This window comes from Colletotrichum scovillei, assembly GCF_011075155.1.
Source record: "Colletotrichum scovillei strain TJNH1 chromosome Unknown Contig00007, whole genome shotgun sequence".
NCBI lineage: Eukaryota > Fungi > Ascomycota > Sordariomycetes > Glomerellales > Glomerellaceae > Colletotrichum > Colletotrichum scovillei.
In genome coordinates this window covers 1,746,564-1,765,171 of record NW_023336265.1, presented here as the reverse complement: position 1 = coordinate 1,765,171, position 18,608 = coordinate 1,746,564, and the positions used below count along the sequence as shown (strand labels likewise).

Below are 18,608 nucleotides of genomic sequence, written 5' to 3'. Positions count from 1 at the left end.
CTTTGCTTGCGGAACTAGTTTAAGCATACAGGGGGTACGCGATCATGGATACCCCTAGCCCCTGATTTGACCCGAGGGGAAGAAGCATAATAGAACGAATCTAGGCTTCGAGAAAGCTAGGTCTAGTCTAAGTACGACGTGCCACTAACAAGACAAATAGAGACAGCCGTCAGAGCGAATTCGGAAGCGATGAGACTCCTCTCAATCGTACCTGCATCTGGAATTATTCAGGGTCACAGGAGATGAGAAAAGAAAGTGTGAAGATGCACGGGCAAGCGGTAGCTCAACTGTCATTCAACATTGATCTAGTGGGCTAGTCACCGTCTTACTCGACTCGTCCGGGCGAGGACGTCAACACAAGCGAGGCTGACTAGCAGGATAGCGGTGCAAGTGGCGTAGGTGCTGGTCACCGGTCATTCGTAGACATGGTAGTGGCTATGTCAATACGAGACGACTAGTCTGGGGATGACAGAAGACAAGGAATAGGGCTGCAGCCTGGTATTTACCCGATCCACACAAAGAAGTCGATGCCCTCAGAACAGAGTGCTCGAGCGTCAGACAGGGCTACTGTGTCTGTGTAGTGGCTTGACTGGGCTGTGATGAGGGCGCCTTGTTTCGACTGGTAGTGTAAATGGCCATTAGGCTAGAGTATTTCTGCTTGGTGTGGTCAGCTAACATGTCGACAGATCATCCTTCCCAAGACGGAGATTTCTTTTAAGAGAGATTTCGACCAGTGCCCAGACAGCGCCAAGTCATCGAAGTAGTCGCACACTTAGGCTGGCGTCTCACTCCTGGCCTTGCTATCCGATCAGCCCACATTCGACCGCCCCTGCCAATGTCAGCGTCCAAGGCGTGTCGCTAGGCCACCGCGCCTATTCTGATACTAGATCCACACGTCTGGGGACGGGAACAAGGGTCATAGTCCGCCGAGCTCTAACCACCCGACCAGTGCTGGCCCACAAGGCGTGCCGCCGCCGCGTCAGGGTCGGCGCCCATACGGAACACTGGACTAGTGCCAGGGATATCATCACATCGAGAATCCTTTTCAGAGAAGAAAATGTGACGATTTCATCAATGATCATGAGCTAGTCTGAGAGCAGCATGATCGATACTATCAAAAGTGAAGTTGATAAGAACTCTTTCATAGTGGTAAGGCGAAAAAAACATATCATGGTGACATGACGAGTTCCTGAGAACTATTGTTTCCTACACTGTTTGTAGGACCCAGCTCCAGCTCGTAAGACTTTTGATCCAATCCCTTCCTCGATATGTAGACCGTTCCTCCTGACCGACTTGCATCAGTCACTGATGATTGAAGTTCTCGTATAATCCCGTAGAAGAATGGCGTATTCGCAACTATGCAGCTACATAAGATCTCGATTGTGGCCCACTGTCCCCTGTTAGAAACATGAATTCATTCCAATAGATTGCAACTGGAATACCTACAGTGGATCGAGAACTTTGGGACATAGAATCTTGTAAAGTTAACGGTACACGTGCAATAGTGATTGCGATTAGTAGAATGCCGATACTGAATAGGACAGCGAGCTGGATTTTACTGGCATTCGTCAGTCCTATGTAGATCGTTATCATGAGTAGCTCACTAACGTCTTCAGATTCAGTCTAACGACAGCCAGTGTTGGAAATGGCAAGATGAGAAGTGCAATGTCAGTTGTGATGTTGCAAACTGCCATAGCGATAAAGTACACCATGCCATCTGCACAGGTTGGCTCTGCTTTACGTCAGTGATCGTCAGCAGGAGAAAAGCCAGACTCGGTGGCAAAGGGATAAATCGCGTACTTTGTTCTTCGGAAGTGAGCTTCCACATCCTAGAAATGTTAAGAAAAGGCATCGGAAGCTGCTTCAGGTGGTACTTACAGCGATATTGGACGGCACTCGGCTGTAATTGCGATAATGACTATTACAGCAGAAGCAGACAAAACCCACCATAGTGCCGTGACTACGATCTTGCTCCAGGCCACCATCTGAACGAAACGAGAGTAAAATGAAAGAAGTGCAGCCTTTAAGCACCAAAGACTACAAGGTTTAGTATACTATCGATGGCAGGCTGGGGGCGGAGGTCGTACAAAAGCGCATAGCCCAATCGCGCACCAATGAGTAGCTGGAGTCCAAGAATCCGGTCATGCCGAAGCGTCTCGAGAGTTGTTTTCTCGGCTGAAGCCTCTCTCTCGGTCGGAGGCTCTCGAATATGGGAGGGATTAAGCGAAAAAGACAGTGAAATACAGATCGTTCGTGTTACGAGCGGGAGTAGTGCAACGGCCATGAAGATATCATCACCATGCCAGAGTCGATGAGACCCTGCATGGCCTTTGCACCGGTGATATATGCGATACACACATCGTGACAGGATCAAAGTCCCACATATGCACGCAATGACAATGTCCGCAGCTATGTTGGGAGATGAGGCCATGTTGGGGCATTAATGATATGGTCAAACTTCCTTCCTGGGGAGGAGTGGTGAGGCCTATTTGATCTTTTATGCAGCCTTAACTACTTGTTATTTTGATAGGATTCGCCTCTAACGAGATTTCCCCAATATTGATGTGGCTGCCATGCATAATCGATGGACTCCTCAATAGTTGAGAGGAAATGTCATTTACAACATCACCCTATAGAAGGTTCAGGCTAAGCGATTTTCATGCCGCTTCGTACCCGGACCTCCTGGCCATTGGTTGATTTTCCAGCCACGGAGTTCAGGAGCATCCTTCCATTATTTCTTGCACACCCACACGTTCTGGAAACAATCACAAGGGACCGCACCTCCATGTGGTACGAATGAAGGAGGGGGCGATTAAGTCGCCCTACCCCGGAAAAGAGAAACGCCACTAGTTCGTCTGCGTTGTTTTAATCCAAGGCCACAGACTACGCTAGCCAGGGGAATAACCATATCTTCCATCAGTACATGGCTTCTCACGCACAAGCGCACAACCTCTACTTCTCAATTTCTGCTGCACAGAAGTTGTTCGGGGAAGCACTAACTCTAGAATGGATTAGGGTCGGGCAATCGCAAGGAGGCAGCGCTGTCTGGGCACTGGTCGAAAGCTCTCTCTTTGAAGAAATCCCCGTCTTGGGAAGGATCTTAGTACCGCCGCCCTGGCACGGGGCGTTCGCATGAAGGAGAGATGAATGGGTTTTAATCACTCCTTGGAAGGTTTAGTTGTCACAACAGAGCGTGTAAGAGACGAAAGCTCCCACTGCATGCCCCCTCGATGAGGGTTTGAGAGAATTTTATTCCCAATTTAGCCAAAGAAACGTTCGATTTCTTCAAAAAGACAAAAAGGGGGGGCTTTCTTCTCACCAGTTTGTGATCATGGCTTATCCAGCTACTGTGACTGACGGTCCAACAGGTGCCACCTTTTTGGTAAGAATCTTTCTTGTTTAGGAACATACACCAAAGACGGTTAATCTAGTCAAGATGCCGCTATGATCCTTCGTCTGCGACCGAAGCGGTATCATATCCTTGCTGACAACTGATGCATTCCAGGCCACAATTTGCACACTCATTGTGCTTCAGCTATCATCATCTGCGCACGACTCCATCAACGACTGAACATCCAAAAAGGACGTGTTCTAAGAAGGGGTATTTTGATGACCCTAGCCTGGTGTGCGGCGGTCACAACATCATCATTCTACATTATCTTCAACAGATATGGTGCGTTACACCCGGATATCAGTTACACACTTGAGAACTTTATAGGTGACGTAAAAGCCGTCCAGTACATTCTCAAGGTAGGTTTGTTTTTGATATTTCGCAATACTCTCATGAGCATGTGCTCATCAGAACCTCCCACCTGTATGCCATCCAAACACATGTGAAGTGTGTTGCCAACGAGATAGGCTGTTCGCCGCTCCCAGTTGAACCAACCCCTAATTGAGACCTTCCACCATCCGTAGCCCGATACTTAATTATATTTATACAGACGTTATCTATAGAACTTTCTTTTTCATTTATTCATATTTTAATAGGTTAAGCTGTTTTATTATACTCCGTATGCCTATTACTGTGTGCTATAACTCGTGATAGAATGAAATGACATAGTGTGAAGAGGCACGGCACGTGACTCAAAGGTACCTTGTTACCTACTGGGGCGGGTGGATATTCTTATCTTATCGAGGCTGCACAGAGCTTCGGCGACAGCTGTCAAATTGATTTGAGAACCACAGTCAAACTCCGGGGAAAGCTGGCCCGGAATAGCTCCCACCCCCGTCGCGCGTCCATCCGAGTCAAGGAAATGCCCCGGTCGATCTGCTAGGACCCTTTCTCCATCTTGCCGCTTGCACGATCACCGACTATTCCATCCGCGCACACACATCATGGCGTCCCTCGCGCAGTTACTCCTGGGCGCTGTCGCTCTCTGCGCTTCCGGCGTCCTCGCTGCGCATCCCGAAGATGGCCTCCCTTCGTACCACTACGGCGCACCCATCCACGTAGAGTGCATGAACCGCAGCTCGTGAGTACCTGTCCGCAATCATTCCTACTTATCCCCAACAGCTTCGTCTCGACTACCTTTAGCTACAGCTCGAGCTCGAGCTAACACCTCTTCAGCGAAACAGGCGAACATATTGAAAACTCCAATCACGAAATCGAATGGATCCCCTTCCCCTCCTGCGAAGAAACCAACAAGCCCCTCGAGTTTCAATACGGACACGAAGGCGAAGTCAATTGCACCATCCCCATGGTCTCCGATCCATTCTTTCACCTCCTCGAGTTCTTCATCCACAACGACGCACCTCTCGCCTGCCGTCTCCCAGCCCGACCCGCGCCTCACGTTGAGACCGTCGGCGAGAAGCCCTACGTGCAGGAATACATCCCTCTCGTCTTCGCCCTCGCCGGCACCCTCCAGCTGAGCCACTTGCACGTTAGCACGCACATGAACGTGCTCCTGCACAGCATGCCGAAGCACCACACCCGACCCCATGACTCGGGTGTCCTCGATTCCGGAACGGCCTATAGCACGAGCCCATTGAGCCATATGGACGGGATATACACAAAGAGACTTGTGATTGGTGATCCGTTGCCGCTACGATTGTCTGTCAGATGGTTCCCGACGCCGAACCTGCCAAAGTCGGAGGGCCACGTCGAGTGGCAGGGCATGGGCGGGCACGTCTACGCGAGCACCGTCTTCTACATCATCACTTCCTTCATGGCAGGCGTGCTCGTCGCGTCAACGTACTTTTTCGGAGTTGTTTTGCCCAAGAGGGTACGCGGAAGAGGCATGGGCGGCGCGACGCCACTCGGCTACGGTCTCAACGGTCTCAACGGCGTTGGCAACGGTTGGGGCTACTCCAAAGCGGCCAAGAGGATGGATTGAAAGAAAGCATCAACAAAGCGTTCGCGTCACGAGAAATCTGTACGATTTGATCCGATTCATGTATATCCGCTAGCCGCCCCCTCTTTGAGAGGCTTTTATGATGGATGATGGGAGTTTTATTTTGATGGACGAATTAAACTGGGATGGCCTTGACCTTGCGCACTTGGACTGGGGAAAAGGAGTTTTGGAATCGATCATCTGGATCCGCGCATGCGCGGGCTGACTGGAGCAGGATTTGTAGCGATATCTTAATGGAACCAACACCCGCTTCAAAGAAGACTCAGTGAACTCCTTTTACTGCAACTTCTTGGTGCTGTCTGCGGCGTTCACCCGCTTCAGGATGCGCAGCCACATGTCCAATCCCATCAGCGCCGCTATTCAGGTTAGCTTGCTCCAGAGGAAGATCGTAGATGTTGATTGCACATACGAATGACCACCCATGGGCCGTAGAGGTTAAAGACAAAGACGTTCTTCTGAGCCTGGCTGTACACGGCAGGATCCCAGTGGAAGACGTCGTAGATGCAGGTCAACGTCGTGAGGGCGCACTCGACGCAGAATACGAGCACGGCGAGTTCGAATCCGGCAGTTGTGCCAGTGCTTCTTGAGAACCTGTAGACCATCCAGGCAGCCATGGGCAGCTGGTAGACGATCTCGATGTAGGTGAAGAGCTTGAACCACGAGGGGAGGTTCTCGTGAGACGCGGTGAAGAAGGGGTCGTTGTACGTGGAGATGTAGAAGTCGCGGAGGACTTGGAGGAAGTGCAATGGCGATGATGGTGCCGCGTAGAGAGCTGATGGGTAGAATGGGACGAGATCGACCACTGATGTGAGGGTAGTCAGCTCTGGCTCTAGAGGTGAGTCGTGGTGAAGGGTGCTGGAAGACTTGGGACGGCCCAGCAATCAAGACGCTCAGTCACGACGTCAGTCTTCCGCTGGAAAGTTTCCATAAAAACTTCATAGCATGCCGGCACATCACAATACCGATTGAGGCAAAGCGATAGAGGGCGGACTCACAAAGCATGGCCGTTAGCTGGATGCCAGAGATGACGAGATACGCGCTGTCGCGCCAATTCCTTGCTGAGGTAGACATGACGACGGCTTGGGCTGACTCGATGATAAGACAGAATGATACCTTCGTTCTGTATCCGAATTGACGAATTGCGTGAGTTGATGACAGCCGCTTCACCGTGACCGCGCCGCATTCGGTCAGTTGAGGAAAACATCAGGGGTGAGATCGTAAGCTGAATTTCACGAATAGTCCGTGCTGACATAATCACCAGTTCAGACGGGGTGTGTAAGTTGACGAGACGAGCGTGCCGCCGAAGGATCACTACGACGCTAGAACAAGGTTTCGGATGAAGACCTCTCATAAATCACGAAGAAAAGGTAGTTTCTATCAATAACTCCTATTCTCAACATACAGGATCTGCCTGCCTGACCTCTTACATGCCCATGGTTTTGATACCAAAAACATTCCAGTGCTCTATCGCATTACAGGTGTCAAGCGCGCCTTCAAGGGGCCTTTATCCCACAAGATAAAGACCTGTTGCTTCTTAGCCCAGTCTTTATCGTCCTCGTCAATCTCAATGTCGAAATTCCAAATGAGGCGAGCCAGAATGAGTCTCATCTCAAAATAGGCCAGACTGCAGCGGTTAGCAACACATTCCCCGGAAACGCAGTCGGGCGACAACACTCACTTTCGCCCCAAGCAATTTCTCGAGCCAATGTGAAAAGGTTGAAAAGCCTCCCTGTTATCTGATGCGAATTCCTCATCTCCCATAAATCTCTCGGGGTGGAATCCGTACGGGTCTTTGAAGTACTTCTCGTTGTGGTTGATGGCCCACTGGTGGATCGCCACGATAGTCTAATAGCAGTATCGTTAGTAATCACATACAGGTAGAAAATGAGAGGTGAACTCACATTCTCAGGCACGAATTTTCCGCAAATAGTCGCTCCGCCCTTGGGTGTGACTCTTGGGAGGCCCATGGAGACCGGAGGGTAGACTCTGAGCGCCTCGTCCAAACAAGCGAGCATGTAGGTCAACTTATTGACGGAAACCAAGTCAATCTCCTCTTCCGTCTTGAAGGAAGATCGCACTTCGTCCGACAGCTTAGCCAGACAGTCCCTATTCATTAGGAGGTAGTAGGTGACTCCGGCCAGTAATGTTGCGGTCGTCTCGGAACCCCCAATGATGAGCGTGTTGCTGTTTGCCGCAAGTGTCTCGAACGAGATGTTCTATTTCAACAATCGTTAGTGAGAAAACCTGGGGATAGTGTCAAAAGTGGCGTGGGAGGATGACTACCAGTTCGTCCTTCTTCTTCAACAAACCCTCAATCAAATCAGGCCTACCGCCCTCCTTCTTGCCGAGCTCCATGCGTCTCTCCAACTTGGCCTTGGCCCTGGCCAAATTCTCGCCACGAGCCTTTTTCGCCGCCTTCGCCGCCAAAAGCGTAAAGATGATTTTCTTCAAGAAGGGAAAATGACCCGCGGTCTGCGCGAATACACCGAGGCGAGCCGACAAGAAGATAGCCTTCACCCACGGGTGGTACTCCGACTTCTCCAAGCATCCAAACGGTTCACCAAACGCCAGATCCCCAATGATGTCAAATGTCGTAAAGTTATACCACGCCATCAAGTCAACGGGTTCTTCGCCGGAACAATTCTCGTGCAGGCGCTGGATCATGAGGTCCACGTACTTCATGATCAGGGGCTGCTGGTCGCGGAGACTGCGCTCGCTGAAGCCGTGAGAGAGCTGTCGCCTCAGCATCGCGTGCTCTGCGCCGTTGGTGTTGACGATGTTGATGGGTTGCTCGGCCGTCGGCCGGTAGAATTTCAGTGCCTTTTCGAAGGATGGCGAGCCTGCGGACCGATGGCCCATGATGTCTTTCCAAGCGTTGACGTTGCAGTAGGCCAGCTCGTCTGGAGCGACGCGTACTACGTCTCCGTACTTTTTGTGAAGCTCCAAGACGTCCATAGGAAGGGCGCCCTTGATGAGTCTGTGGCAGAAGGTCCATCTTGTTGCTCTCATGGAGATTGGCCCTGGGTAGTGCCGAAGTGGATGAAGGAACAGGTTGTAGAAGATGCATGATGCTGTGTATACTGCAATCTAGTTGGCTGTTAACTCAGAGATTATTAATTCGTGCGACTCTGATTGACTTACGAAAATAGTGCATGCCGTTATGGCGGTCAGAAAGCTATGTAGAAGTCCCATCCTGACTAAAGCCGATGTAATGAGCGTTTGGCGTTGTTACTGGAGAGTTTAGAAGAATGAATAGGGTTACCTGTATTAGATATATCTTTTGCAAACTGTAGCACAGCAAGAGCCTGAACTTGCCGAACCTGTGGTCTGTTGCGGCCCGTCAAATCTCTCTTAGTTGCTGCAACCTCATCTACAAGGCTGAGTCTAAAATTGGCCAAGTTAAACGAAAGGATGTAGAAGTTGAAGTCGCTCAAGTTAAATTCGAACAGTGGTTGATCCCTAAGACCAGAAATAGAGTCCCAAACCTATTCTGAGCCACGAATTAAGGAACTTGTAATACTGCCACCTGGAGGAACCAGCAAATCACAAACAGGTACGAAAACGAAGAAGATCAGAAAGGAAGGATAGTCCCACGGACTGCTACTGGTTGATGTTGCATGGACTTTTCCCTCGGATGGACAGCTGTGGCAGCAGGTGTTCGTTTCAAATTCCGAGGGCCTGGATCGGTCACCAAATTTGATCTCAACTCCGTGCCGCAAATTAATCATTGCAGAAGGAACGGGCCGGAAACGGGGTTCGGCATGGAAGTATTCGAGAATACGGCTCTTTTCTGACATAGCCAAGCTCCTGAGTCGTGGTTTGCATACGTAGCTACTGCGGTAAGTGGCTAGATGTCGATCTTGCTGACCAAGTATTTCATTTCTTACGAGGATGAAGTTACGCGTCGAAGGGTTAAGAGCTCAAACGCGATGGCTATGCTATTGGCTCGAACATTGACTCTCTGGTGTACATTCGTTGTCGTTGTCGTTGTCGTTGTTGCACCTTCATTGCGGGGGGTGCGATAACGAGAACGAGGTACGAGCGGGAGCTAGCGATTGATCGACAAAAGCAACGGACCAGGATCCACGCTACCCTAGACATCCTGAGCGCTTGGCAACAATCGCGGCTCAAGAATCCATAGATCCACTACTTCTCCAGGCAAATTGGTCCAAGTCGTGTTCAGCAACGCGAACGCTCTCACGAATTGTGGGATTTCACGTCTGCTTAAACCAGTATGCGATAGCGATCAAGGGTCAGAGGATGGGAATCACACATGGGAGCGGATTTCGAGATCGCGGATAGAGAAAATAAGACAAGCGGAGTATCTATGGAGATACCCAGTCCAGTGAGGATGTCATCAGTACGGCTTGATACGACTTACGCGGGAACCATCGCCTTGTACCTGGCTAGGTGGTGCCTAACTCTCAGCTTAGTCTACGTGATCTCCGGACTCTATCTAGCGCCCGTTCGTTGTGTAATCTGATCTTATTTGATATCGCTCAATCACTACACATCAAATTTTCTTACTGTCTTCCCTACATCTATACCGCGGATCTTAGCCCATGAGTGACAGCGGCATAATGAAGGGAACCACGGAGTCTAGTTCCACCGCAAACCAGCATACTGAGAATATGCCAACAGAGCCTTCCCCAGCCAAAATGGGACCTGAAGAGATTCCCTCTGAGGTAAGCTCAGGAGAAATCTCAGAAGAGGACGATAGAAATGTCGTCACTTGGGACGGACCCGACGATCCGCAAAATCCTATGAACTGGCCCGATTCTAGAAAATGGATCAATTTGGCCTTGATGTCGCTTTTAACTGTTATCTCGTAAGTTAAACGCCCGCGATCGACTGGAAACCTAATATCTCACTAACTCTTTGAAGCCCACTGGTACATAGACATCCTCGTACCCGTCATATATAACGACACAGAGCTAACATTTTACAATCAATCGTAGGGCTCATCTATGTTCGCCCCTGGAATTCCTAGAATCCTCGCAGAATTCAAGACCAACGATTCTCTCATCGCAACTTTCATCACCTCAATCTACTTCCTTGGCTTCGCCTTTGGACCTCTGGTGGTAGCGCCTTTGAGCGAGCTTTATGGCCGTGTTTACATCTACCATATCAGCAACGTCTTATTCGTTTCTTTCTGCGTGGGTGCTGCTCTGAGCACAAGCATCGATATGCTCATGGCATTTCGCTTCTTAATGGGTGTTGTCGGCTCAGTTCCCACAACTATTGGTGTTGGAAGCATCGTCGATGTCATGCCGATTGAGAAACGCGGACGCTCAATCTCACTCTGGGCAATTGGTCCTCTTCTGGGCCCTTCCATTGGGCCTGTCGCGGGAGGATATCTGATCCAGGCTGCCGGCTGGCGTTGGGTCTATTGGCTACTTGCGATTTTGGTATGTCGATGAAATCGTACTTTCAACGTCCAAAGCTAACATTCAAAGGGTGGTATTTGCAGCATTCTGGCCCTGTTGATTATGCGGGAAACATATGCGCCGATCTTGCTGGAGCGCAAAGCCCGCCGACTACGAAAGGAAACCGGAAATCAAGCCCTGCGAACAAAGGCTGACAGAGATGGAAAGAGATTGATACAGAGAGCCGTGATCCGTCCATTAAAGTTTCTCTTTATGACGCCTTTGGTGTCCATCATTGCTGCCTACGTCGGGATCGCCTACGGAATACTTTACCTACTAATCGCTACATTCTCATTTGTCTATACCGACCAATATCACTTCAGCGAAGGTGATGCTGGCTTGGCATTCCTACCAGCTGGACTTGGGATGATTATTGGTGTCATGACTTTCGGCAACGTCCAAGATTATCTTGTCAAGAAGGCGAAAGAGGGAATGAAACCAGATGAGAAGTACAGGCCTGAAGTCAAAATCACGCCGTGGTTGACGATTCCGGCCGGCCTCACGATACCGATTGGGCTGTTCATCTATGGCTGGACGACCGAATACAAGGTTCACTGGATTGTTCCCATGATAGGCGTAGTCATCCTGTCTGGTGGACTCACTGGAGTTACGGTAGGCCTTTCTACTCTTTGCATGACGCTCCGACAGCTGACGTTTACAGATGTGTGTCCAAAATTACCAAATCGATTCGTACGAAAGGTATGCAGCGTCAGGTTCGGCAGCTGTCACACTATCCCGATCTCTGATTGGCGCTTTGATGCCTCTGGGAGGGTTAAAAATGTATCATGCCTTGGGTTTGGGATGGGGAAACAGTCTATTAGGCTTCATGTCTTTGGCGCTGGTGCCGGTACCTGTTGGTCTGTTTTTCTACGGGGGTATGATTCGGAGGAGATTTGATCCCGCGCTGTGAGACCGAACCAAATATGATTCGCCGCAGGTGAACTCAATTAGGCTTGCACGTCCTGTGCCCAAATACATGACTAATTTCACAAGCAAGCCTGTCATTGCGAACAAATACCACTGTACTCATGCTTACTTCTTGACTGAAGAAGCATGTACCAACATGTGAACATACATGCGTACATGAGCGGAACTCGAAAACCATACTTGCTAGAGTCAAAAATATCAATACCGTAATATCAGTCGAACTCTCCTAACAAAGGTGGAGGAGAAATGCACTCTTCATTTATCAAAATCTCTTTGTTTGTATGAACAGTATTTGTATTTCGAGTACCGCCTCACAATTCATATCTGTGTTCAATACGTCATTTCAAAGTTCATCATTGATTTACCATAACCATCTACTATAGGCAACAAGACACCACAAAATCGGACCAGGCCAGTATAGCACATTACAGAAACCGGCCCTCTCTACCCCTCATCTCTCACATCGTGTTCTCACTATGATCCGATTATCGGCTGGTTGTCCGTAACATAGGCCCATTGCTCCCTTCGCGCTGCAAAGTTTGCGAGCTGTGCCTGTGCAGATAATCGTGGTCTGCCAATCTACGAGGCCGGTATCGCAAACTCAGGGCGGAGATAAAGGCGCAGAACATGCTGACGGATCCAATTGCGAGATAAGATCTTCCCAAGAAGCTGTTGCGCCGGCCGATGCCAGATGTTGTAGAAATGATGATAGACTTTGTGCCACGATTTTCACGGATAGGGTAGTCTGCATTTCACACATTGTTAAGTCCTATCATAGGCATCAGGGTTTGATGTGTAAAACTTACGGGAAACAACATCAAGGCGATAGATGCCTCTCTCCATCACTTCGTCTTTGTTGTGCATAGCCATCTTGCTGAGCGATGAGCCAGCAGATGTTCTCATCCACACCATGAATGATTCATCTTCTGCTGGATTGAACATGTTGCCTGAATGATAACCATTGGGGTACCTTTCTGCCCAACCTGGCGGGGGTACGATGACGCTGTCATTGGACTGGGCGGTAACCGGTACTTGGTATTTGCTCGGTTGATATAGTCCCTTTTCAACACTCTTGGCGATACCGACTGATGTCATGTTGTATGAAACGGTTCGGTTTGTGCCATTCGGTATGCGCAGCGGGTTCTTGAAAGTGTCGTTGAAGTACGAGTTGGCTATCATGCCACAAGGGTAGACAATTTTCTCATCTGCACTCCCGGGAGCGCTTCTTGATGCCACGGGGGCGCAATCTGAGCTCTTGATGCTACTCAAGGAGACCGCGTCGCCCTTTAGTTGGTTCTTATGAAGAGAGTTGATATAGAGACGGTGATTTTGGTGGAAATTCGTGAGCCGATAGTAGTACAGAACGGGGGGCTGCAAGTCTTCAGGTAGGAAAAACTCTATCGTGCAAAGAGTATAGTTCTTGGTAACTCCGTCGAAAGTAATTGACTGATTCGATCTTTTCCACTGATCCACGGGCTGACCCGCTGATGAAGCCTTGAAGCGTTTTTGGACGTTGTCTGGTGGCATAACTTCAAGCTCGTTGTAGGATTCGATCTCATCGCATTTTGTGTAGTCTATCCGCATCTCTCGTATCTATAAATCTGTGAGTAAAGGTTTTCGACAAGGGTCCAATTTGTCCAGCGTACGTTGTCATTTTGTACTAGCCAGAATATTCCCAGAGACAAGCAGACGACACCAAGCGAAAGGAAAATTTTGATGGATGACTTCGGTGTCAAAATTGGCCTAGGAATAAGTGTCAGAAGGTCCATCGGTGGCATGAATCGGGGATCACGCACTTCCAAGCTTTTAAGCGTTGTTGATTGAATGGTGTGGCCTTTGGCTTCCGCGATTTCTCCAACTGAAGCGAATCTTCAGACTTGGACCAACCCATATTGTTCGCTTTTGGGCGAATATTGTCCGCTGCTTTCAACGTTATCGTTCTCCACGAATTGAGAATGTCGGGCTTTGTGTCTTGACAGCAGGGGATGACCACTGGCGGTGAATGGTGGTGGGTGTGATAGCTGATTATGCTCGAACGTCGAAGGTTCGATCCAAGGGTTTACCTGAAAGGTATCGACTGTTGATAATGTCGCTGCCAAAAGGACTTGAGAGTAGTTCGGCATCCATTCTGATTACGAAGTTCTCGAGGATCGTCATTTGCGGCGCTAAAACGAGGTTGCACTGTCCAGCCCGATGGCTGTTACCGATTTAGCTCAACCAGTGCCGGCACTCTGAAACCTTAAGAATGAGCCACTGTCAAGAAGTGAAACATATATTGATGTATTGAGTCAGTTCAAGGCTAGTTGTATTGCCCATACAGACGTAAGTCTCTTTCTCCTTGTTGGCCATCTCGAACAGTCCGCTGGCGATCTGATGCAACTGAGTTGTGGTTGGCTGAAGGGCGTCAAAACCTACGACTCGCTGGCGTGGGGCCATCTCGTACTCGGAAGCTTCCTATTGGGGCTATGCTGTAAGGTAGTGGATCGTTACATCTGTAGCAGCTTGTCTAGGGTCATATTTCTATGATACATCATGCTTTTTGTAGTCTTGGCTCGTTATCGTTTTCTCTTTCGAAATCTCTCGAGCCGCTGCTAGGGCCGTGCTTCCCGACCGCTACGGGTGGGCGTTCATCACCAACGAGGCGGGTATGGGTGTTTGACATGGCTTAGATCCCTTGGCAAATGTTGATCTCTGGTCAGTTTCGTGCGGACGGTGACTACCAGACCAACACTCAATTCCAAATATACTGACAGCGATTCATCTTGGGGTTGATGCAAAGAATCGTGGACATATGAAGAGGCTATCCCGACGTGAGCATCGATCAAATGACACAAGACCGCAACAACCCTCTCGATATACCCAGCGAATTCAGCAAAGGCATTCAACAACGTACAGGCTACCCGGTGGTAGGTTTTGTGATATTCTCTAAAGAGTCTACACCAGGCTAATCTTGTACCAAACAGACTTACCTCTGCGAGATTCCCGACCAGTCTTTCACAGACAACGAGTCTCCACGATACCCAACATGGGGTTTGGAGGCTTCAAGTCTTTGCTGTCGAGATCCCGTGTGCCACCATCCTCCGCTGGTCGTCGAATCCCGATCCGATTGGAACAGAAGTCTACATTACACGACGAACGTCGCGGGAAGCCGTACATCTCAAACAGCATCAAGACCTCTAAATACAATGTCTTCGACTTCCTTCCCCGGCAACTCCTTTACCAGTTTTCGCGACTTGCCAATGCCTACATGCTCATCATCTCCATCTTGCAAATGATCCCTGGCTTCAGCACTACTGGCAAATTTACAACACTTATCCCTCTTGTAATCTTCTTGGGACTTATCATATCGAAGGAAGGGTACTACGATTGGAAACGACATCGCCAAGATGTGGCAGAGAACAACCGAAAGGCCTTGGCTCTTCGAAGTGCCGCATCGGGAGCGAAGGGCTCCTTGGCCGCCGGACCTGAGTACTACGAAGGGTCGAATCCCACCGGTCATCAGTGGATGAGCGTCAGCTGGAAAGATCTCAAGGTGGGAGAAATCATATCTCTTTCAAGAGATGAGGATGTGCCAGCAGACATGGTTCTGTTGCACGCCGACGGGCAGGAAGGAGTGGCCTATGTCGACACGATGGCCTTGGACGGCGAGACCAGTCTCAAATCCAAACAAAGGCCAGCAAAGCTTCCTGACTGTGGTACGATCGAACAAATCGCCTACTCTAATGCCGAGTTACTTGCCGAGGACCCCAACGCGGATCTTTATCGCTTCGACAGTAAGCTCACAGTCGACGGCTTCACGATGCCACTCACAATCAACGAAGTTATCTATCGAGGGAGCACAATTCGCAACACGACCAAAGTCATCGGGGTTATCATTAACACAGGAGAGGAGTGCAAAATCAGGTTGAACGCGAACAAGGAGACAAAACCTAAGCAGCCGGCCCTTGAGAGAATTACCAACTTCATCGTCGTGTTCTTGATGTTTTACGTCCTGATTAGCTCTACTGCGACATCCATGGGTTATCTTGCTTGGAAAGGCTCCGAGGAGGACCACGCTTGGTACTTGTCCGGCGCCTCGGTCCCCTTTGCGGACATCTTCGTCGGCTTCATCATCATGTTCAACAACGTCATTCCGTTATCCCTCTATGTCGGACTTGAGGCCACCAAGTTAGGCCAAATGAGTCTCATTAGTAACGACTTTGAGATATACCACGACAAGACGGACACCCCTGCAGGAGTAAACACGACCAACAACCTCGACGACCTTGGCCAGATCAGCTATGTCTTCAGTGACAAGACTGGAACTCTGACGGAGAACATCATGAAGCTTCGGAGGCTTAGTATCGCTGGAACTAGCTGGCTTCATCAGATGGACTTACCAGAGAGCTCGACAGTAGATGCCGATTCAACTTCGAATTTGACCACTGAGCACATGCTCGAGTACATTCGATCGAAGCCCAACTCTTTTTTCGCCTCTAAAGCCATGAGGTACATCTTGGCTATGTCACTTTGCCATACCTGCCTTCCGGAAAGAACTGATGACGGGGAAATTGATTTTCAAGCTTCTTCGCCTGACGAGTTGGCGTTAGTCAGGGGTGCGCAGGAGCTTGGGTTCCTCGTCATTCAGCGATCATCCCAGTCCATCATGGTGCAAATACCCCATGCCGACGGCAACAGCTCTTGCACTGTCTTTGAGATCTTGGACGTGATTGAGTTCAGCAGCAAGCGCAAGCGGATGACTATAGTTCTTCGTTGTCCAGATGGGAGACTCTGGCTTATCTGCAAGGGGGCCGACTCCATCATCTTACCCCGGCTGCGCATGGCTCCTGCAGACATGAAGACCACCCACAGCAGCAACGCTGCACCTCTAAAGGGTGTGACCTCAATGCCATCACGGTGGAGCTCGCGGCGGTCGAGACTTCCAGCTGAGACTGTCACCGAAATCAGGGATGAAGACGACCGCTCAATCTATAGTCAAACGTTAGGAGAGGTCGACGAATTCGGGATTCGGCTTCAGCCACAACGACCGCAGAACGACACAGCACACGGCAGACAGAATGACCAATCTCGGTTTGGATTTCTGGAGGGGTCTTGGATTGCAGACGAGGCTCGGAGCGTTCGCGAGTGTTTCGCTCATATTGACGACTACGCCACCGAGGGACTGCGCACTTTGGTCTACGCGGACAAGTTTCTCGGACCCGAAGAGTACAACAACTGGAAGCACCTTCACCACGAAGCCGAGACTAGCCTCATGAACCGTCAAGAGCGCATCGAGGAGGTGAGCGAGCTGCTCGAGCAGTCTCTTGATCTCGTGGGAGCTTCTGCAGTGGAAGACAAACTGCAGGCCGGGGTCCCGGAAACGATTGAGAAGCTACGGCAGGCTAGGATTAAGATTTGGATGCTTACTGGCGATAAGCGAGAGACGGCCATCAATATCGCTCATTCGACACGAATTGTTGGTCCCAATACTTCTCTCTTCGTACTCGACGTCGAGAAAGGTGATCTTGAGTTGCAACTCACCGGCATTGCGGACGAGATCCAATATGGTCTCCCGCAAGTATACTCTGACCCGACCCGTTCGCATACGGCAATCGTGATCGATGGCGAGACTTTGACCGCAATTGAGGATCCATCTGCGATCCGACTCCGTCAACTGTTTGTCTCAATCATGACCAAGGTCGACTCTGTCATTTGCTGCCGTGCATCACCTGCCCAGAAAGCGCTGCTCGTTACTGAAGTTGGGAAAGGCCCGCAGAAGAAGTCGCGATGGTACAGTTGGCTTAGTCCGACTCCAACAAAGCCCCTGACGCTTGCTATCGGCGATGGTGCCAATGATCTGGCCATGATCTCTGCTGCCAGCGTCGGCGTGGGCATCTCAGGCAGAGAGGGTCAACAGGCCGCTCGTGTCGCGGACTTCAGCATCTCTCAGTTTCGGTTTCTGTCTCGGCTGGTACTTGTTCATGGCCGTTGGAACTACTACCGCACGACACGTTTCATCTTGGCGACGTTCTGGAAGGAGACCTTTTTCTACCTCCCGCAGGCACTCTTCCAAGAGCAGACCGGGGCTACGGGCACGAGTTTGTACGAACCAGGAAGTCTTACTTTTGTGAGTTTCTTCACTGCGGCTTGCATCCTCGTTATCGGAACTTGGGAACAAGATCTACACTCGCGCACTCTGACTGTGGTCCCGGAGCTGTTCAAGTATGGACAAAATGCTGAGGGTCTGAATATGTCGGTATACTTTAGCTGGTTCAGTAACGCAATGATTTCGGGACTCATTGTCTATGCTGGAGCTTGGGCGGGTTACACGGACTCTGAAATGATTGACGATGACGGACTGTATGCGCAAGGATTGCTGACATTTGTGCTATGTGGGGTTTGGGTCAACATCAAGTTACTGTGAGTACATCCAGGCTCAGATTTCATGACAAGCCTACTGACTTGAAAAAGGGTAATTGAGCTACACTACAAAACCAGAGTTGCCCTCTGGTCCATCGTCGGCAGTATCGCAGTTCTGTGGGCCTATTTGCTCATAGCGGGTGCCATCTCTTCACTAAGCGCGGGCCCATATTCCGTTCGCGGGGGACTGATTTCAGAATTTGGCAGGGATCCAGCATGGTGGTCTACGCTTGTCATGGTGCTCTGTGCACTGCTTCTGATGGAGATGGCTACTAAGGCACTGAGGCAGAGCCACGTCTTGCGAGCTTGGCTGTCGAGGTGTTGGTCTTCGAATGAAAGAGTGGATGGCAAGGGGGGCGGTGTGCGGGAGGGCTTTAATGACTGGGAGCCTCGTCTTTGGCAGGAAATGGAGAGAGATACGAGTGTGAAGAGAGTTTTGCATGGTCTCAGCAGATGATGACGGGGGTGGAATCGTGGGTAGTAGTAGCTACCATCTTTTGAGAAC

The 18,608-nt window shown here is 50.0% G+C and overlaps 7 protein-coding genes across 7 annotated transcripts; 3 read left to right on the top strand and 4 right to left on the bottom strand.

The window, feature by feature from the left end:
* Window positions 1–201: 201 nt before the first annotated feature.
* Window positions 202–2,443, bottom strand: HER10_EVM0007580 (uncharacterized protein; the record flags this gene model as incomplete). The annotated part of the gene is made up of 6 exons (XM_035477133.1): window positions 2,088–2,443; window positions 1,892–2,037; window positions 1,609–1,735; window positions 1,447–1,558; window positions 1,307–1,390; window positions 202–282 (listed from the first exon to the last, which is right to left on the bottom strand). The coding sequence occupies exons 1-6, from the start codon at window positions 2,429–2,431 to the stop codon at window positions 202–204; spliced, it is 894 nt and encodes a 297-aa protein (XP_035331603.1). The 5' UTR covers window positions 2,432–2,443.
* A 1,751-nt stretch (window positions 2,444–4,194) lies between these two features.
* On the top strand, window positions 4,195–5,707 carry HER10_EVM0008401 (uncharacterized protein). The gene is made up of 2 exons (XM_035477925.1): window positions 4,195–4,472; window positions 4,568–5,707. The coding sequence occupies exons 1-2, from the start codon at window positions 4,336–4,338 to the stop codon at window positions 5,331–5,333; spliced, it is 903 nt and encodes a 300-aa protein (XP_035331658.1). The 5' UTR covers window positions 4,195–4,335; the 3' UTR covers window positions 5,334–5,707.
* HER10_EVM0006868 (uncharacterized protein) lies at window positions 5,628–6,531 on the bottom strand (the record flags this gene model as incomplete). The annotated part of the gene is made up of 3 exons (XM_035476441.1): window positions 6,347–6,531; window positions 5,761–6,153; window positions 5,628–5,707 (listed from the first exon to the last, which is right to left on the bottom strand). The coding sequence occupies exons 1-3, from the start codon at window positions 6,420–6,422 to the stop codon at window positions 5,628–5,630; spliced, it is 549 nt and encodes a 182-aa protein (XP_035331556.1). The 5' UTR covers window positions 6,423–6,531.
* Window positions 6,532–6,815: 284 nt separating this feature from the next.
* On the bottom strand, window positions 6,816–8,543 carry HER10_EVM0011878 (cytochrome P450 ClCP1; the record flags this gene model as incomplete). Its single annotated transcript, XM_035481292.1, has 5 exons — window positions 6,816–6,975; window positions 7,030–7,196; window positions 7,253–7,567; window positions 7,635–8,438; window positions 8,493–8,543. The coding sequence occupies 5 exons, from the start codon at window positions 8,541–8,543 to the stop codon at window positions 6,816–6,818; spliced, it is 1,497 nt and encodes a 498-aa protein (XP_035331888.1).
* Window positions 8,544–10,318: 1,775 nt separating this feature from the next.
* Window positions 10,319–11,687, top strand: HER10_EVM0005463 (polyamine transporter 3; the record flags this gene model as incomplete). Its single annotated transcript, XM_035475079.1, has 3 exons — window positions 10,319–10,759; window positions 10,808–11,389; window positions 11,439–11,687. 3 exons carry the CDS (start codon window positions 10,319–10,321, stop codon window positions 11,685–11,687), a joined length of 1,272 nt encoding a protein of 423 aa, XP_035331476.1.
* Window positions 11,688–12,466: 779 nt separating this feature from the next.
* HER10_EVM0012795 (uncharacterized protein) lies at window positions 12,467–13,595 on the bottom strand (the record flags this gene model as incomplete). The annotated part of the gene is made up of 3 exons (XM_035482180.1): window positions 12,467–13,297; window positions 13,351–13,447; window positions 13,501–13,595. 3 exons carry the CDS (start codon window positions 13,593–13,595, stop codon window positions 12,467–12,469), a joined length of 1,023 nt encoding a protein of 340 aa, XP_035331949.1.
* A 1,134-nt stretch (window positions 13,596–14,729) lies between these two features.
* On the top strand, window positions 14,730–18,560 carry HER10_EVM0008813 (P-type ATPase; the record flags this gene model as incomplete). The annotated part of the gene is made up of 2 exons (XM_035478322.1): window positions 14,730–18,103; window positions 18,155–18,560. 2 exons carry the CDS (start codon window positions 14,730–14,732, stop codon window positions 18,558–18,560), a joined length of 3,780 nt encoding a protein of 1,259 aa, XP_035331689.1.
* Window positions 18,561–18,608: the final 48 nt, after the last annotated feature.